The sequence below is a fragment of the Silene latifolia genome, chromosome 3 (genome assembly GCF_048544455.1).
Source record: "Silene latifolia isolate original U9 population chromosome 3, ASM4854445v1, whole genome shotgun sequence".
In the NCBI taxonomy this organism is placed as follows: Eukaryota; Viridiplantae; Streptophyta; class Magnoliopsida; order Caryophyllales; family Caryophyllaceae; genus Silene; species Silene latifolia.
This window is the reverse complement of record NC_133528.1, coordinates 2,488,335-2,507,161: the sequence shown is the minus strand read 5'-3', so window position 1 is coordinate 2,507,161 and position 18,827 is coordinate 2,488,335. Positions and strand designations below refer to the sequence as shown.

The window sequence follows — 18,827 nt, the reverse complement described above, 5'->3', positions numbered from 1 at the left end:
AAGTTTGCCCTTTGCCAACCCCAAGTTGTGCATAGAATAGGATGCTTGTAAATTAAATGTTCTTATATCAAGAACAAGCACATGGTACAACTTAAGTCAAGCTAGTGGAAAAAATACTAAATTTGGAGTACATAATAATATTATATATAAAATATATTATATCATAAAAGTACAAGACTACAAACTTTGTAATAGATGCTTATTCCATGAGAATATACCTATTTCCATAAAAATGTTAGGACAATTGAGGAAGACTGAGGGGTTTTGAGTTCGAATCGACATCCCGTCATTTTACCGGCCTTCGAAGACAGTATAGCTACATAAAATTCATATGGGTAACGACGAATTGACGATTATTGATCAAACCACCATATTTATAATACTATTTACTTTAGGGTTTTCAATAATTAGCTACATAAAATAGTCTCGAAATGAGAATAAAAAAGGTAGTAGAGTAGTTCAAATAAGGCCTCTAGGGTTCCCATCATTGTGAGGCCTGACTTCAACTAATGCTAGATGATGGGAACTAACTATACTACTAAGCGCTAAGCGCTAAATTCAGGGTGAGTGCGCGAAGAGGAAATGCCAAGACACACGCTAAATTCAGGGTGAGTGCGCGAAGAGGAAATGCCAAGACTCTTTTTGTGTCTTGGCGAAAATCTAGGGGACCAAAGGATTAAAGACGCAGCTAAAGTTCAGCGGGAAGGAGTTTCACCGGTTTAAAGAAGAGACGTAAAAGCAATCTCCTCCTTAGAAATGTACAGCTTTTTGTATCAGAGCCTGATTTGAAGTCTTGACCTTACCTTAGAGGTTCCATATCGGGTTGTCAGGCCTCAAGAGCGGTTCAAAGTCGAGGTTAAATGGGCCGTTGAACCCAAAGTCTGCTATGTCGTTCATAGGCATCCCGAAATCAAGCTGTTGCATTCCGCCTGGTGTGAAAACAGAACTGTTGTTCATGTTGGATCCATGTGAAACATTGTTGGCGAAACCATTACTCACAGGAGTCTGTTGCTTCTGGATTATGCCCTGGTTGGCGAAACCATTATCCATCGAGATTTGGATCTTTTGTCGGTTTTGGATCATGTTTGAGCCTTGAAAGACGCCAACGAACCCATTATCCATCGGTTGTGCCTGGTTAAAGAAGCCATTGTCGAGTTGAAACTGAGGTTGAGGTTGAGCTTGATGTTGTGGTTGTGGTTGCGGTTTACCCTGATTATGATCTTTCATTCCCTGGGAAACATTATTTCCAAAGACAGCGCCACCAAACCCGGAATTAGTTTCCAAGACAGTGTCGTTACCAAGATTAACATTCTTATTCGACTGAAGATTGGTGTCGTAAATGGACATGAGGTTGGAAATCAGCTTCTGACCATCGCCAGGAAGTCCGAGTCTGGAAACATTGAATGTAGACTGTGATTGGTTGGTAGATTGTAGAGCAAACTTTTCCTGTTGGGCAAAGGGTGACGTGAAGTTGACGGATTCAAGAGATGGGTGTTTCTCGATTGGGGTCTGAAAGTTGGGGACTCCAACTCCATGAGTCGAGTGAACCCTAAACGAGCAGGTAATCTGGTGATTATTCCTCGAGATCCTGTCGGGAAAACCAAGACGGGTGTCACTGTAAGGACATTGAGGATACTCACAAAGAAATACTTTCTGATCGATCATAGCCGGTAAGCCAGAGGACGGCTGTTTTCTCTTCTCGCTGAAATCAGAGCTGTTCTCGAAAACCTCTCCCTTGATTACAGGAGTCATCATATTCATTGAATTTGCCACAAATTTCTCTCTTTCGGACCCAATTCCAAATTGGTAAAGATTGATGTTTTGTGGCTTGCAATCTTCAACCTCGCTACAGGGATCCGTGTCAACCCCATCAACATCATAGTCACTGGTATCACTAATGACCAAAGATCCACTTCCTCCGGGCATAGGAGGAGGGCACCGATCAGGATACATCTTCCTAGCGAGGGTTTCCTCTTGATTTATAATAGCTAGCCACGTGGCGCTTTCTTTGGCAGTCATCTTATCCTGCAAGCACTTTGACTGGCGGACGAGCTTCCTGATCTTGGCTATATCAGGAGACATGTGCTTGATCACAGCAGTCAGAACGCTCACCTTCCACGCCTTCTTAAGATCATGAGGCTTCTTATACGGAGGTGGCCCCTGATCATTAGGAAGCCCAAGCTGAGACCACCATTCTTCATTACCAACGGGCCACCACGGCGGAGGAAGGCCCTTCTCCAAGGGAAACCGCCTTTGAGGCGGGTCACAGTGCTGCATAAGCGCAGACAAGAGAGATCCAAGCGTCGTGTCTTGGAGCTCCTGCAAAGTATGTGGAGTGGACCCCATCATGCTGCAATCTTCACTCATCCCAGGAATAGAATGATCAGCTTGGTATTTGGCAATAGCAGCCGGACCATTCCGGTCAAACCGGACTTTTTCCTTCCACCAGGCTCGGAGATTGTCCGAGGCTCCACTAACAGGCTTCCCTTTCTCAGGAATAATCCCATACACAAAACCCTGAGCCTTACAAACCTCCATCATCTTAAGCATATACTTAAGAATCCCGTCTTGAGCCCTAGACATCTTTTTCCTCCGAGCCTGTTCCTGAGACTGACGCTGCTTAGCGCTATCAACCCCTTCTTTACCCTTATCCTTACTTTGTTCCTTAAGCTTTTTCAAAAGCATCTTATCCCTCCACATCCTTCGCTCGAGCTCATCCACATCAACATCCTCATCAGAGTAATCATCCTCGTTCCCATCCTGTTCTTCGCGAACAGGTCCATCTTCCCCATGGACACTCGAGGGAGGCGGATACTCGAAATCAGTACAGTATCCCATATCATCAAAAAAACCCATCTCACAAAACCAAGAAAACACCCAAATTTCGACAACAGATCAATAATATATAAACTCGACGACAATCCCCGTCACAGAAACACATCCAAAGAAGGAATGATGTTTTTTCTCACCTATAAGAACAAATGATGGAAACTCAAGAGATTAATACTATGAAATGAAATCGGATTCATTGAACAAGATAATGATCAAATAAATGTCACACAAAGCATACACACTTACCATTAAAGCTAATTTATTAAACAGATTTTGTACAGCAAAACACGTCTTCAACATCACAAACTTTTCACATTACACAATAAAGATAAAACTACTTTCTATAATTACTAACTTACCTACAACAATAATAAGCAGTCAAACATCATCAAAATAAATGTTAAAATTCCCTATATTTGTACCTAAAATTATTTTAAATTCCGTCTCAATCGTTTATTTACCTTTGATTAAACTACCCCTCAGAAAGAATAAAAAAAAAGTAAAGAAATTATACATTTTCCGTCCCATTGTTTATTTACCTTTGATTAAAAACCGTCCAGAAAGAACGAAAAAAAGTAAACAAATAATTGAGACGGTGAGAGTAATTAATAATCTACCACACCATTAGAAAAATGAAAATTAGTGCAAAGGTCAAATTTTTTAATTAATTTTTTTATATATATTAAAGTTGTGTAAGAAAAAAGCATATAGATCTCCATTTATATGGATCTGATTGTTTAAAACTTAAGCTAATAAGCATCATTTTTGTACAAAGTTTCAATTTTTTAATCAAAATTCAAACCCAGCTATATAATTCAACAATTAAGCAACTTTAATCAAAATTTAACTAAAAATATAACAAAAAAGCATAAAAATCATATGAACAGATAAATACAAGCAAATTAAAGCAAAACCCATGATAAGCAAATAAATCAATACTACAAGAAATTCAACAAACAACCTTTCGGTCCGTCCTAATCATTTATTTACTTTGATTAAAATACCCGTTACAAAGAATAAAAATGTTAGTAAATAAATGATCGAGACGGAGAGAGTATTAAATGATCATCAAATGATTAATACACTTAATTAATAAGGATGATTAATTAAGATAAAATTCAGAGAAGTAAGTAAATAAGTAAAAATACCCTTTTTATGATGAAGTTGAGGAAAAGTCTTAGAGAGAGAAAGTAGAAAGAGAAAGTAATTGTGAAATGCAATTGGGTGCTTAGAAAAAAGCTTATTTCTAAGCTGGAAGACAAAATATAGTGATGGATGGAGTGCTATTGTGTTGTGGAGGCTGCAAATTATTAATTTATTGGAGTGGCTTAACTATGGTTAGTTTTCATTCTTCACCATGGTTAAACTACTTTCCTATTGTTACTTTTTTTAACTTTCTACTTTTGGTATACATGGTAAACTAGTTTTAAACCCGTGCAACATTGCACGGGTATGTATTTCGGCCATTATTAATATTTTTGGATGCATTTTTTTTTTTGCATTTCTATTGTAATTATCTAGTTCGTCTAAATTAGTAATTAAATTGCACGGGTATGTATTTGGGCTGGTATTAATGTTTTTGGATGAGATTTTTTTTTTGCATTTCTATTGTAATTATCTAGTTGGTCTAAATTAATTTCATTTATTCCGAATGTAAAAATATTTCATAGTATTTTTGCTAAGACGGAAATTGTCGCATGTTTGTATTGACGGACGATTTGAAGAAATTAATTATTTGCACACCAACGGGTCCCACCATAACCTCAATTTCAAAAAAAAAAAAAAAAAAAAAAAAAAAAACCTGTACAAATGACGTGGCGCGTCCTGCATTCGGCATTGTCTTCTGAATTAATAAAGATAAGATTGGTAATGGTAAAGTAAAGTGGTCAATTTGGTCGGATTTGAGTCGGGTCAATACTGGTTTATGTTTTCAATCATTCAGGTCGGGATATTTTCAGGAGGGTTGTTATTTCAGATAACGGTCAGTATTCGATAATAAATATTCGGTGAGATTGAATAAGGTCGGTTTCAGACTTCGGGGTAGATTCGAGTAGTGCGGGCCGGGTTATTCGAAAAGTCGGATTAATACTGGTTTGGGTTTTTAATCATTGGGGTCGGGACAGGTTATTTTCAGGAGGGTTGTTATTTAGGAATAACGGTTTGTATTCGATAATAAACATTCGGTCGAATTGAATAAGATGGGTTTCAGACTTTCGGGGTAGATTCGAGTACGGGTCAGGTTATTCGGATTAGGTGAGTTTTGTCTGATCGAACTTTTGGTATAAAAGGAATAGTAATCTTGTGTCCTTTTTATGTTATCCTCACTATTTTAACTTTATGACACATTATACTTTAAATACTTTCTCTGTACACTTATTTTTACCCAATTTACTTTTAAAAGGTTCAAATTTCCGAACTTTGGCATGGACCTTCATCTTTACGAAGAAATGGAGAAAATAATCTCTGCCATGGTTTAGGGGCATTTGGGTTGAATGGTAATAAATGACATTTGCTTTTATATTGTAGTAAAGCTTGTGTAAGACTTTATTGCAGTATAAATTGTGATTTTTATTGCTTACATTGGCTCTATTATTTTTTTTAGACAACGTACATTGGCTCTATTATTACACAGTTTTAGACGGATAGTGTTGTCTACAATAAAACAGATTATATTATTATTGCACAAATTTTGTAACTTTGAGTAGTTTAACGGGACTACTGCTCATGCTCGCACGTTTGCTTCATCTGCCCTGCATGCCGAAGGACATGCTGCTATCATGGCGCTAAAATGGACCTTGGATGAAGGCCATCTCCATATTAGACTAGTTACAGATTGTCTTAATTTAGTTTTGCAGGTTGCCGAAGCGGAGAAGGCGATTGCGTCTATTAGCTGCATTATCCAGGATCTTAAGTCTACTGCGTCTCGTTTCCACTGTTGTTCTCTTAGTTATTGTCCTAGGGGAGTGAATAGGATAGCTCATAATCTTGCCCAAAAAGCTCTTTTGTAAGCTACTCCGTATGCTATATATTGCTGTCAAAAAAAAACAAAAAAAGGGGATGTGGCTACTTTGTATTATTGGCTCAACTGTGGTTACTTTGTATTATTCACCATGGTTAAAGTATTTTTTTTGTTACTTTTTTTAATGGTAAATGATAAATACAATTCTTAGGGATATATTTAAGAAATAAAAAAGGAAATAAATTATTAATATATGCATTAATTGTATTGCTGAATGTGTAATTTGGTTCTTAATTCCAAAATTAATAACAAATTTGGAAGGTATTTAATGATTAAATTAAATTTGGAAATAAATTATTAATATATGCATTTAATTTAAGCATTAAATACAGGGTTGTATTTATCATTTTCCATTTATTATTACCCTTTTTAATTTCTACTTTTGGCGGATATGGTAAACTGGTCAGTTGGGTCGAGTTCAAATCTGATCAATACAGGGTTTGGATTTCGAATTATTCGGGCCGGGGCGAACATTTTCAGCAGTGTTGTTATTTATGAATAGCGTACGGTATTCGATAATAAACATTTGGTCGGACTGAATAAAGTCAGGTTAATTCGGTTTTTGGATGCAAGTCGGGTAATTCAGATTAGGTCATGTCAATTTGGGTCTTTTGTTCGGATGTGGTTCGAGTCAAGTGTCTAGGTCGGGTGAATTTTATTAACCTTATTTATTTATATCTTTTTTTTTCGGTGACGATAGAACCCGCAACAGCTAACCAACAAATCACGTATACCATATAAGCTACCCGAGAGTGACAAACTTGAAGTTTAAAAGGCACAAACTCGGACCATAAATACTCCACAAGATTGCTTTTGGGGGGGCTTGACCCTGAATCTCTTACAAATTTCACCCAAGTTTTAACCACTAGACTTCATCCTTGCGGGGTATTTATCTCTTTATTTACACTTTATTTGAGTTCACTCACGTCGTTAATTTTATGATTAATAAATTTATAAGTGCGAATTTTAAGTTCACATTTGATTTCCCCCCCAAAAAATAGGAAGTTAATTTTAATGAAAAATGGTACTTTATATTATATTAACTTAATTGAATAAATTTAGTCTGACAATAAATAGGAAGTAAAAGAAATTTATGCTTTTTCTCAAAATGCTTATATCATACATACACAGATTTTTATTTGTAACCGTAACAAGTTTGTGACGACTTACATCCAATTTAAATAATATTGAAAGGAAAAGTGATAATGAAACGTCACAAAACAAGACTTGTCGTTATAACGTTACATTTAAGGGTCAGGTTATAATGTCTTACTCCCTCCATTCAACTCCACAAAGCCATTATGCTTTATCACGTTTGCCAACGCGGTTTTTACTCGGCAAATATCTTTAGTTACGTATTTGTAAAAATTATAAAAGTTAGATATTTTTAATGTACTCTTAAAGACGAATCAAAAAAGATCTCACATGAATATATTTTCACTTATGTATCGAGAGAAAATTGAAGTTGAATGTCGGCTTGTGAATAGTGTGCAAAAGAGATAATGGCCTTGTGGAGTTGAATGGAGGGAGTACTATTTTAAAAAAAATAATAATAATTATAGTGAAACCTTATGGTCCTATTAAGTTGAATGGACATGGTCACATAGTCACGTGTACCTTCATCTTTACAAATAAATGGAGAAAAGAATCTCTGCCATGTTTTAGGAGCATTTGGGTTGAATTGTAAAAAAATGGCATTTGCTTTTTATTATAGTAAAGCTTGTGTAAGAGTTTGTATATTGGAGTACAAATTGTGATTTTTATTGGTTGCTTTGGCTCTATTATTTATTTATCCTTCTTTTATCATAACTCAATCTCTAGCCTACACGTATGCTTAGTACAATAGTGTTTCAACTCATAGGAAATGGACAAATAGTGAGTAACTAGGACTATAAGTTCAGCTAGTCTTGCTATAAACGAATATATCCGTCTATAGCTAAAGACGGGTCAAATAACTTGAAAGTGGTGACATTTTTTGCCCCCACCACCCCACTTGTTGGTTGTCCTATTAGGAATGTGGTGTTGTATTTGGCTCGTCTTTAGTTATAGACGGATATGTGTCGTCTATAATGAGATTTTGTGCTATAAGTTCTAAGTAGGGATGAAAGTTGGTCATGTTTTAAGTCGAGTCTTCGTTTTTGAAGGCGAAAATTGTAAAGTTATGGTACGAGAAGGTGGGTTTCGTGCCATGCCGATGAAATGATAATGGTGGACCAGGTACGGCTCGCGATTCATGACGTGTCGTGCCCAATCAATTCTCCGATTTTAGACCTATTAGGTCCTGTTCTTTTGGATTTCAAGTCACTTAATTTAAGTTCACTTCAGATCCTATAAGTTCAAATTTCGATTCGATTCGAGATCCTATAAGTTCGATTCGAGATCCAATAAAATCGATTCGATTCGAGATCCTATAAGTTCAATTCGATTCGAGATCTTATAAGTTCGATTCGAGATCCTATAAGTTCGATTCGATTCGATTCGAGATCCTATAAGTTCGATTCGAGATCATATATCTCCCTTAATTTAAGTTAACTTCGGATCCTATAAGTTAAGTTGATTCGAGATCCTATAAGTTCGATTCGATTCGAGATCCTATAAGTTCGATTCGATTCGAGATCCTATAAGTTCGATTCGATTCGAGATCCAATAAGTTCGATTCGAGATCCTATAAGTTCGATTCGATTCGATTCGAGATCCTATAAGTTCGGATTCGATTCAGATCAGATAAGTTTCAGTCCAAAAGAACAGGGCCTTAATTTGTATTTTGGACGTGCTTAAGCGATGTTGTTTCGTGCTTGTGCTAAACACAATCTTTTTTCTCAAACTTCAACTCAAGCACGACTCACGGCCTATGACCTGCTCCATGTTGCGTCGTGCAATCGTGCTAAAATGAGTGCGGGCCTTGTTGTTGCTTGTCAACCCAACGAATGACCTGACAAAACTAACCCAACCAGATTGACCTGACCCAAAAAGGCTGGTCTCAGACACGAAATTGATCCGAATTACATCAACCGAATGTGACCTAAAACCCGAACTGACTCGACCCGGTCCGAAAATGACCCGAGCTTTCTTGACCCGTAAGTACGTAACTAACCCAACTCGAATGTGGCCTCATCCGAAACCACCCAACCTGAATGACCCGACCAAACATAACTCTAATTGAACCGAAAAGAATTAAAATACTTTTCCTATCTTATTCATTGACCCGAAAATGACCAGACCCGAAATAACCGACCCGCTTGACCTGAAACAGGCCCGAAACCCGAAAAGACCCGACCCGAAGAATCCCCAAAATCATTGAGAAACTCGAACTAACCCGACCCAAACTATCCCAACCCGATTTACCCGTTTGTCAGGTCTACCGGTGTGCGATAAACCACTCTCGGGCGAAAATGAGATACTCGTTGAAATTGGTTTAATACTTGTTACATGGTGTTGAAACTGAATAAGGTAACTCCTGAAGTAACCGTGGGCACGTGGTAGAAAATCCAGGAGAAAAAGAAATACGACCCAGTACAACCTTCCGAACAGTTCAAATTGATGTGTAATTGAAATGTATAATACACGGTTTTCGGGATTACAGGGTCTCGGAACAAAAATATCTGTAAATCACAAGGATGATTTCTCGGGTCAAGCTAAGCGACCTCACAAATTTGAGAAAAAACAGTGGACATTAGAGGCTGCCAGTGTGCGATAAACAAGTCCCGGTCGGAAATCGGATACCAGTTAAAAAATGGTTTATTAATACTTGTTATTTGGGGCTGAAATTGAATATGATAATTCCTGAAGCAACTCTGGACACGTGGTACAAAAACTGGGAGAGATAGAAACACGACACCGTACGGCCTCTCAACGGCTAAAATTGAACTGTTTATTGAAGTGCATATAATACACGGTTTTCGGGATTCTAGGGTGCCGGAACAAAAATGTCCGTAAATCCCACAAACGGTTTCTAAGATAAAATAAAGCGGTCTCACACATTTTGAGGAATAACGAATGACATTCGAGGTTGTCGGTGTGCGATAATTAAGTTAGAGACGGAAATCAGATACTCGTTAAAAATGGTTTAATATTATTTATTTGGAGCTGGAATTTAATAATGTAACTTCCGACGCGACCCTGAACATGTGTTAGAAAAACCAGGACAAAATGAAACATGTCCGGGAATGGTCTCTCGAACGGCTTAAATTGAAGTGTATAATACACGTTTTTCGGGATTTTAAAGTCCTAGATCAAAAATGTTCATAAATCACATGGACGGTTTTCCGGGTCAGACAAAGCGGTCTCAAAAATTTTGAGGAGCAACAGATGACATATGAGGTTGTTGGTATATGATAAACCATATACAACTGGTTGTATATACAACCTATTCAATGTAGTTGAACTTTGTTATAAAGTTGTCGAGCTTTATTAACAAAAAAATTATCGGGTTATGGCACAAAGTTATTGAGCTTAACAGAATAATTATTAAACTCAATAACTTTGTAAAATAGCTCAATAACTTGTAAAATAACTCAACAACTTTGTGTAATAGCTCAACAACTTTGAGGCGGTTGTACAATGACATTATACAACTGGTTGTAGGATAGTATTTGTGCCTTTTATTTAAGCTATGAGTTAATATCTTTATAGTGAAAAATGACCACACTCACACATTCATAATTTTAGAAAGTATATTTATTTTCTGCTTAATTACTTACAAATTTAAGAGTGTGCTAAAAGAATTGAAATATTAGTTGAACCTAAATTAATCAATGGTTTGTTATTGGTCTTTCATTTTCAGTTCTGAAAGTTTTTGCAAGGAGGAAAACGTGCCTATTAGGTATTGGGTTTGATTGCACCTTATATAAAATTTATGGGGCTAAATTACTCTAATTAAAAGTTATAGGGGGTTAATTTTACAATTGCACAAATGGGGATCAATCACCACTTTCCCGATATCTCAGTCAAACAATATGAAACTCAATTTAACTATTTAACAGATAAATAAAATCAAGATTTTTATTTTAATAATCTAATATTTTATATGGATAATTAACCGACATATAATTAAAAATATTGGGCTAAAGCTCCGTTTGACACGACATTTCAGGTAGCTTATTTGACCAAAGTAGCTTATTTGACCAAAATTTCAGCTACCTAATTTTTTTGCAAGTGTTTGTCAAGTAGCTTATTTGGTCAAATAAGGTACCTGAAATGAAATGCTACCTCAGGTAGCATTTGAGAAATCAGGTACCTGAAATGACTTATTTTCCATTTTCTACCCCTTTATTCTATAATATTAAACACTCTCTTCTATTCATTTTAACTCTCCCCTTTCAAAAGGGCACGCAAATTAAGGGGAAAATTATTTTATTATAAAGTATTGTGGTGGTGTAAGGTAATTGGAGAGAGGGAATGTATTATTGTGGGGTAAGATGATTAAAATAAGTATTGTTGTGGGGTAAGGTGATTAAAATAAGATAAAATATGAGTATTGTAGGGTATTGTTGTGGGGTAAGGTGATTAAAATAAGTATAAAACTTTACTAAATAAGGAAATATGGAGAGTTATATGAATCACAAATTGTTTAATAAGACAGTCTTTTACTATAAGACCAGCCCATTAAACAAAAGCCCCAACAAAAATAAAACCAAATGATTTGCAGTAAAGAAATACGAAAATCCCAACTGCAAATGTCTTCCCAAATAGAAATTAGAAACCAACAATCCCACGAACTGCTTCTCTCCCAATTTCCCAAATAGAAAAATCACATTCTCATCTTCAATCAAAAATCGTAGGTGATTCTACTCCACGCCGCTCCTCTTTGTAGGCTGTAGATAGTCACTTCTGAATAGAGAGTCCTTAATATAAAACATTAAGTTCTCAAACTAGTACAATCTTGAACTTAAATTCCCGCCTTCTGAAAATAAAGCAAAGCTCTTTATGTTTTCAAACTAAAATGAGTAGTTATCAAACTAAGAATATTACTTCACCAAATAAAATTGAAGAACTCAGCTTATAATGTTACAATAAAGACTTGGTTTTCATTGCAAAATACGAAGTTTTCACACTAAAACCGTAAGTTTTGAAGTTAGAAGCGGTACTTATCAAATTGATAATATAAAACAAAGGTATTAATGTACGATTGAGTATTGACTTTCATTTGAAGTCCTAAATTTTCAATTGAAATATCAAAGTTGTAATATATAAAAATGAAAAATGTGAATATGCTAATACAAACTAGTTGTCAAAAATTAAATACCTTTAAATCTAATTCCATACGTGTGGGTGATTGGTGCCACCGTCGGTGTTGCCATTCTTATTCTACTTCGGATAATTGATTCGTGCTGCGAAGATTTGAGGATCGTTGTTGGGTATAGTGTGGCGGGGGTGATTGCGGACCTGATGAGGACGGAGATCGTTGTAGCAATGGTGGAGACTAAAGTTCATACGGAGTAGCTTTTGTTTCCATGAGGGTTATATGCTTCACTTATATTGGGCTAATTCTCCTATTGGGCCCGTCCTATGCTATAGGACGGTCCTATAGGAGAGTTGTTGTATATGAATAGATGAAAAAGGAAAGGGGGAGAGTTAAAATGAATAGGAGGGAGTAATTTTCATATCCTTTTACGTCATTTTACCAAAATCAGCTACCTTTTCAGCTAGTTTGCCAAACACATTTTTATATAATCAGTTACCTTATCAGCTCCTAATTTTCAGCTACCTTATCGATTACCTTTTCGAGCTTGATTAATTTTTCGGTTTTATTACCTTTCGGGTTTAATTCTTTTTTTTGAGTAATTTTCTTGCCAAACAGGCTAAATAAAGTTTATATTGAGCTAAATACCAGGTCTTATAAAGGGCCTGTTATTGGGCCTTATTATTTGGGCTCAAAACTGGTCAGACACTCAGCCCAGCCTACATCAGCAAAAATATGGATCAACAAACGAACTAACCAAATCATCTATACAAACTTTGCTATTTGTAATTGGTTCAACACTTCAACCCGATCGTTTTTACCCTCGTTCTTAGAAAGTTTAATAAAGTCGCTCATGAGTTAGCTCGATATTGTATTTCCTCAAACATTCTAATGCCGTAACTTTTGATTTTTCGGAAATGAATTAATACGGGTTTTATAAAAAATGAAAGTATATGTACAAAATTATCACAATTCATTCAGAAGGAAAAAATTCTTCCAAATTTTCCTTTACAGATTTAAACAATTGCTAATAACAAGTAATAACATACAAATATTAAAAAAAAAAAATTGAACTAAAAAAATTACTCCGTATTCGTTATCCTATGTACAGTTAGCTGATCATATGTCAACAGGCGAAAAAAAATTGATCGAGTAGCGTCTCAGCCATTACAAAAATCGGTATGTTAGCACCTGGTTGAACGAACAAATGAATAATGGATTTCGACAACTCTGGTTATCCACAATCTCTCGAACTAGCAATCTTAATAGCGATAAATCAAACCGCTAAGCTTTGCTAGATCGAGGTAATATTTGCTAGCTGAAACTGCGTTCTTCCCCTCCGATTTTGATGATGTTCAAACTACATGCTACTAAAACTTCCATATAAAATGTTGCACAGACAGGGCGGTGGTCAGAAAACTGATATTTGCTCGAGTCCTTGCGTTCGTAGGACATCTGGTGTATTCCGTCTCCCTTCCATAATATTCTATCACACCTGCAAGTAATTATAATACTTTTTTAAGAGTCTAGGCGACTAGGCGTATATTTATGAAATATAGGCAGTAGAAAGACGATGGACGAGAAAATTCATATGTACCATGCTGGAGTTCTTCTTTTGCTCGGAGCTATGTCCGTCTCTCCGAGATACGTGTCTGAGTTGTAAGAATACTTGTATGTAGGAGCAAATTTAATTAGCCCTTCTCTCCATCCTTTGAAAACTCGTCCCACTTCTCTCTCGATTTTCAGCTGTCGAAATATAGCCAATACTACGAGTAAGCAACCTTACAGTGGTACTTTAATACCAATTAATATACGACATGCTCACACGGAACCACGACAATAACTACCCGAATGGCCTAGAGCCCTAGAGAGTAGAGCCTACCAGGCTAAGGCGGGGCAATGGGAATCTAACGTACACTACTCCCGCTGTGTTTGAAAACACAGATGGGTTTTTTTTCCAAACTCAAAACTTATATAAAGCGGTCTTACATGTGAAACCGACTATTAATTCAATAACCGAGTGAAGAATACAAGGGTTTGAGTTTGTCTCACAAAAGAGGCCGTCTCATACAACAATTGGCGTAGCCACATATGTGGTTGTGGGGTCTTGAGACCCCACAACTTTTCGACAATTGACGTCTTTTATCATTAAAATTTGTCCGTTTTGAAAATTTTAGGTCTGTAAGACCCCGTAATAAGAAATGATTAATAATTACATTAAAATAGACCCCACAGGTAAAAGATTCTGGCTCCGCCACTGCATACAACTTCCGCTGGATTCCAAATGGTGCATATCAGAAATAAGTTAAAATATGTGTCACCCGACAACTACTACACAGTATATGTAATGCAGCCAGTTAAGTGAGCCATTTTGCTTTATCCGACATACTCCAAAGCCAAAGCGGATAATGAAATTTTGACTCTATTTCTAAAGTAAACAATGTTCTTAAAACAGTCAAGTTACCTGATCCTTGCTGAGCAGGGCATCCCAGTCCCCTGTCTTCAAAAGGTTCAAGGTTTCAGTATGACTTAAAGCAATCCTGTAATTCAAGTCTCCTAGCCAGATGATCCGACTTTTTTTTTAAAAGACGGACGATATAAAAGTAAATGGGTGAGTAATTATAAAAAAATAACAACGATAAAACAAATTCGTCAACAGGAAAAAAAAAAAAAAAAAAAAACACTCACTCATGGTCCAATATTCTCTCGGGAATTTTGCTACTCGGAACTTTGCATCTCCTCGGAAAATAAGTATGTTTAAGAATTTCAATAACGTCTGAATTTCTTCTAAGTTCGTCTCCTTCTTTCTCGCCTGATGCAAGATGACTGCATATGAAGCAAAAACTCGTCGAGTACAACAGCATGCTCACTGAGATGCACCCCTGTCAAAAAAATTAGAATTTTCTTTCAGTTTTCTTTATTCATCATATTTTCAGAAACCACGAAACAAGGCGGTGATTTAATTACCTTGTTGCCTAAGCCCATGATTCCGCGACTTATGAGACGAGTTTTTAAATGGCTGATATGCTGAACAAGCTCTCTTTTAACCCAAACAGTCAGATATATACCAACCATTTGCTTACTCACTATTAGACTGTACTTCTGGCTATGACCCGAGTAATTCGTAACTTCTGAAAGTACAAGCCCATTAGGCCCATCATCTTCTTCCGAGGACATATCGTCCTCACTAATGTTGCCTGGTTGACACCGGAAACATGAATCCCGGTTGTACCTTCTCTCTAGTTCATACACACAGTTGCAAGTCTTGAGCTTTTTTTTGCTTTCCGTCCTGAATTGCTTACTGACAGCTTTAAGAGAGTATTTTTGGAAGAACATGGAACCGCTTTGAGTTGCTGTTAGTTTGGGACTCTTTGCATTCGGCTTTGGATCTATTAGTGAGGCCGCTTTTCTTAAGAATTGGAGGTTTTTTTGCCCATTTAGTGACTGGTTGATCAGAGCTAGCCATTTCGCTGCTGGTTCGTTGTCTTCTAAAACAAGCACATTCCCAGCATTTAACGGCACAATCTCCTGAAATCTGAATACAACTCGGTTATGTTCTAAATACCATTTCAAATCACACCGATAAGTTGTTTCCAGATCACTCAAAATGAAAATTGAGTCGAAAATTGCATTGAAAACAACTAAGGAAAGTATCAGAAAACAGGAAAAGTTACCCCAAGATATAGATATCGGAAGGAGAATCACTCTGAAGAAAATCATTGAGATTAAGCCCGCTTTCAGGAGGCCTTCCACCGACATTCCATGTTGCTACGAAAGTCCTAAACATTCAGGACACACAAAAACAATAAAGATCAGAAAAAAAAAACATTATACTGCCAAGAGAAGAGCAAATACATAGATGAAAGGAATAAGCAAGTACTTGAGGTTCTTGATATTTTGATTTGTCGCCATATCGGTGCCTGGACCCGTCAAAGACTCCTCCTCTACATATCCATAAAAAATATGCTTAACAACGAGGGTCGAAACAGAAACACAAATATGACAAGTAACAACTTGTGAGTTGTGATCAATAATCTTCCTTTTGGAAAAGAGAGAACAATAGGCTCAGAAAGTGGGAACATATACAGTTGAGATTTACCCTAATCTAATATGTATGAATCTCATTCTCCCTATATATTCAGAATATTTGGACCACTTTCCACACACTTTCCATCCCAAATTGGTATTAAAGCCATTCAAGAAATCGGATTTATTGATCAAATCTAGCTTTAAATTCTATTTACTAAACCGAAAATATTCGATCATATGCCTTTCAATCTACAAAGACTCATTCCAGCAAATGCCAACTATCTTAGCTGGTAAAATCACGAGAGGTGGTACTCATGACCTGGGTTCGAACCCCATCAGCATCAAAACCGCCAAAAAAATAAAAAAGAATAAAGACTCATTCCAAGTCTTTTTTCAGGAATATAATGTCATCAATCCCATCAAAAGAACATGCAAAAGTGAATCAAATATGTTGAAATTCAAAAGGGTTGATGGGTTATACCTTGCTCGAATCCGGAATAAACTGGATGGTCCAAATCAACAACATGAAAAATGTCACAAGTTACACATGATCAAGATTACGACACGAAAAATAATATATTATCAAAAATTATGAAATGATGAAGAAAAAAACTAACCAGAAGTGTATTTTATAGCTCTTCTACTCCTTTCTTTTGCTGAAAACATTTTGTGAATTAAAGACTGCAATAAAATAAGGTCAAAAGAACATGTTACAATAATAATTATTGGGTAACATTTAAAGCTAAAATCAATAACAATGACACCAAAGTTGGTCGGAATTTTTTAGAGAAATATCCAGGAATTCAGGAATTAATTAACAAGTATTATTATAACATCATAAAGTAATTAAATATTTAATTCAAACCTAAAAAAGAAATAAAAAACAATTAATGTCAATTGTTAATAACACTTTTTACATAAATGATGAACTTTTTGAGGATAAATTAATTACCCCTACATTGTAATTAAAGAAAACTAACAAAACCGATCTTGGGACTTTATTTATCGGCTTAAGCTTTTGGTTGAGATGGTTTCTGACGTGGAATAACAATAATAATAATAAGTCGTACAACAATTGCAGAAAACATCAAAATGATCAAATACAAATTTGTAAAAATTGAATAAAATAAACTCGATAATTCCATTAAATTCATACCTTACTTTTCCTATCTTCATCAAATTTCATTGCCATCTTAAGACCATCAATAATTTGATAAATTCTTCTGACCCAAATTCTCCTAAGAGACCAAATTCCATAAACTATTTATAAAATCATCAACAATTCATCAACAATAAAAGGGTCAATCAAAAAATTGAATCTTTTTAACTATACAATCAAATCTAATAAAATCCCACAATTTATTTGTTAAATTGATTGAAAAAATCTAATAAAATCTATATATATACACATTAATTTTTATAAAAATAAAATAAAAAATTTGATTGTTTTATCGAGAAAGTCAACATACCAGCCATTAATGAAAATTCCAAGATCAAAAAATTGAGGAAACCCAGAAAAGGGACAACATAATTTGGGAATTTCTAAATTTTGTGCAAAAAAAATTGGACAAAAAAACAACTTACACAAAAACAGAATTGTCTTCAAAAGTTGAGAAAGATGTTAAAAAATCATATGACAAAAAAAAGAGTAAAATACAACAAGTTACACGAAAAAATAGGGGGACTTTTTCCTAGAAGAAAGAGTCAAAATTAACAAAATTAAAATTTGGATTTACAAAAATTCATAAATCATAACAATTTTTTTTGGATATATAATAAGATTTTGGTGTTCTTTCTTTTGTTTCCGAAAATGAAATAATGGGAAATAATTGAATTTGTTAACTTTAGATAATATAAAAAGTCTTGTGAAAAATCGGAATATTGAATAGAAATAGTTTATTTATTTTTTTGATAAAGGGGGAAATATTATTAGAGAAATGTAAAACGGTGACTTACAATGACGGTAATGGAAAGTTGTTTCAATAGTTGGATTATTAATTTGTATTTATCGCAACATTGAATAAAAATAGTATTTTTTTTATAAAGGGGAAAAGAATTTTAGCTAAATCTAAAACGGTGACTTAGAATGACGATAATGAAGAGTTGTTTCAATAGTTGGATTATTAACGTACTTATTCGGTGCATGTTAAAAAACATTATTCAGCAATAAATGTAAAAACATTTTTTAATTGAAGATGAAATAACCAGAAATAATTTAAATTAATTTAGTTTAGATAATAAAAACTCTGCAAAATATCAGAATATCGAATGACTTTCCAATTTGAGAAAAGGGGAATATTATTAGCTAAACATCAATCCGTAACTTACAAAGACGATAATGGATAGTTATTTCTTTAGTTAGATTATTATTAACGTATGTTTTTTGAAATACACTTCAGAAAAATCGTATTCCGTAATAAATATAAAAAAGTGACTTATTTGTTTGTTTGTTAGTTAGTTTGTTGAGTTAGTTGAAGTTACTATTTCATTGGTGAGAAATTGTTGGTAAAGAAAGATAAAGGAAACTATGGAAAGTAATCTTCCCACGTGTGAGATTTTGTACTACAAATTATTATGTTGATTCATGTCATTTTCATATGTTAGTGATATTTCCATGATTTTCAAGATTATTGTTGCTTTTTTTCCTACCATTCATTTTTTTTCTTCTTGTTTTCTAAACTAATCCACATTTTCTTTGACAAAATCAATTCATGCCACCGGTGTAAGCATAGATATTTTATTTAATTAATGTTTATTTATAGAGTT

At 35.1% G+C, this 18,827-nt stretch overlaps 2 protein-coding genes across 6 annotated transcripts; both read right to left on the bottom strand.

Moving 5' to 3' along the window:
• Positions 1 to 356: 356 nt before the first annotated feature.
• LOC141646711 (ETHYLENE INSENSITIVE 3-like 1 protein) lies at positions 357 to 4,122 on the bottom strand. The gene is made up of 2 exons (XM_074454619.1): positions 3,981 to 4,122; positions 357 to 2,969 (listed from the first exon to the last, which is right to left on the bottom strand). The coding sequence occupies exon 2, from the start codon at positions 2,854 to 2,856 to the stop codon at positions 805 to 807; it is 2,052 nt and encodes a 683-aa protein (XP_074310720.1). The 5' UTR covers positions 2,857 to 2,969; positions 3,981 to 4,122; the 3' UTR covers positions 357 to 804.
• Positions 4,123 to 12,982: 8,860 nt separating this feature from the next.
• On the bottom strand, positions 12,983 to 18,166 carry LOC141646731 (type I inositol polyphosphate 5-phosphatase 10). Of its 5 annotated transcripts, none has more exons than XM_074454656.1 (11): positions 17,531 to 18,166; positions 17,218 to 17,299; positions 16,679 to 16,742; positions 16,543 to 16,563; positions 15,913 to 15,976; positions 15,707 to 15,811; positions 15,000 to 15,567; positions 14,721 to 14,914; positions 14,497 to 14,605; positions 13,630 to 13,778; positions 12,983 to 13,527 (listed from the first exon to the last, which is right to left on the bottom strand). In XM_074454656.1, exons 2-11 carry the CDS (start codon positions 17,251 to 17,253, stop codon positions 13,347 to 13,349), a joined length of 1,491 nt encoding a protein of 496 aa, XP_074310757.1. In that variant the 5' UTR covers positions 17,254 to 17,299; positions 17,531 to 18,166; the 3' UTR covers positions 12,983 to 13,346. The 5 variants fall into 5 exon arrangements, with proteins under 5 accessions (XP_074310757.1, XP_074310759.1, XP_074310756.1 ...); XM_074454658.1 differs by having other exon boundaries at positions 17,223 to 17,299; positions 17,531 to 17,986; XM_074454655.1 differs by having other exon boundaries at positions 17,218 to 17,321; positions 17,531 to 17,888.
• Positions 18,167 to 18,827: the final 661 nt, after the last annotated feature.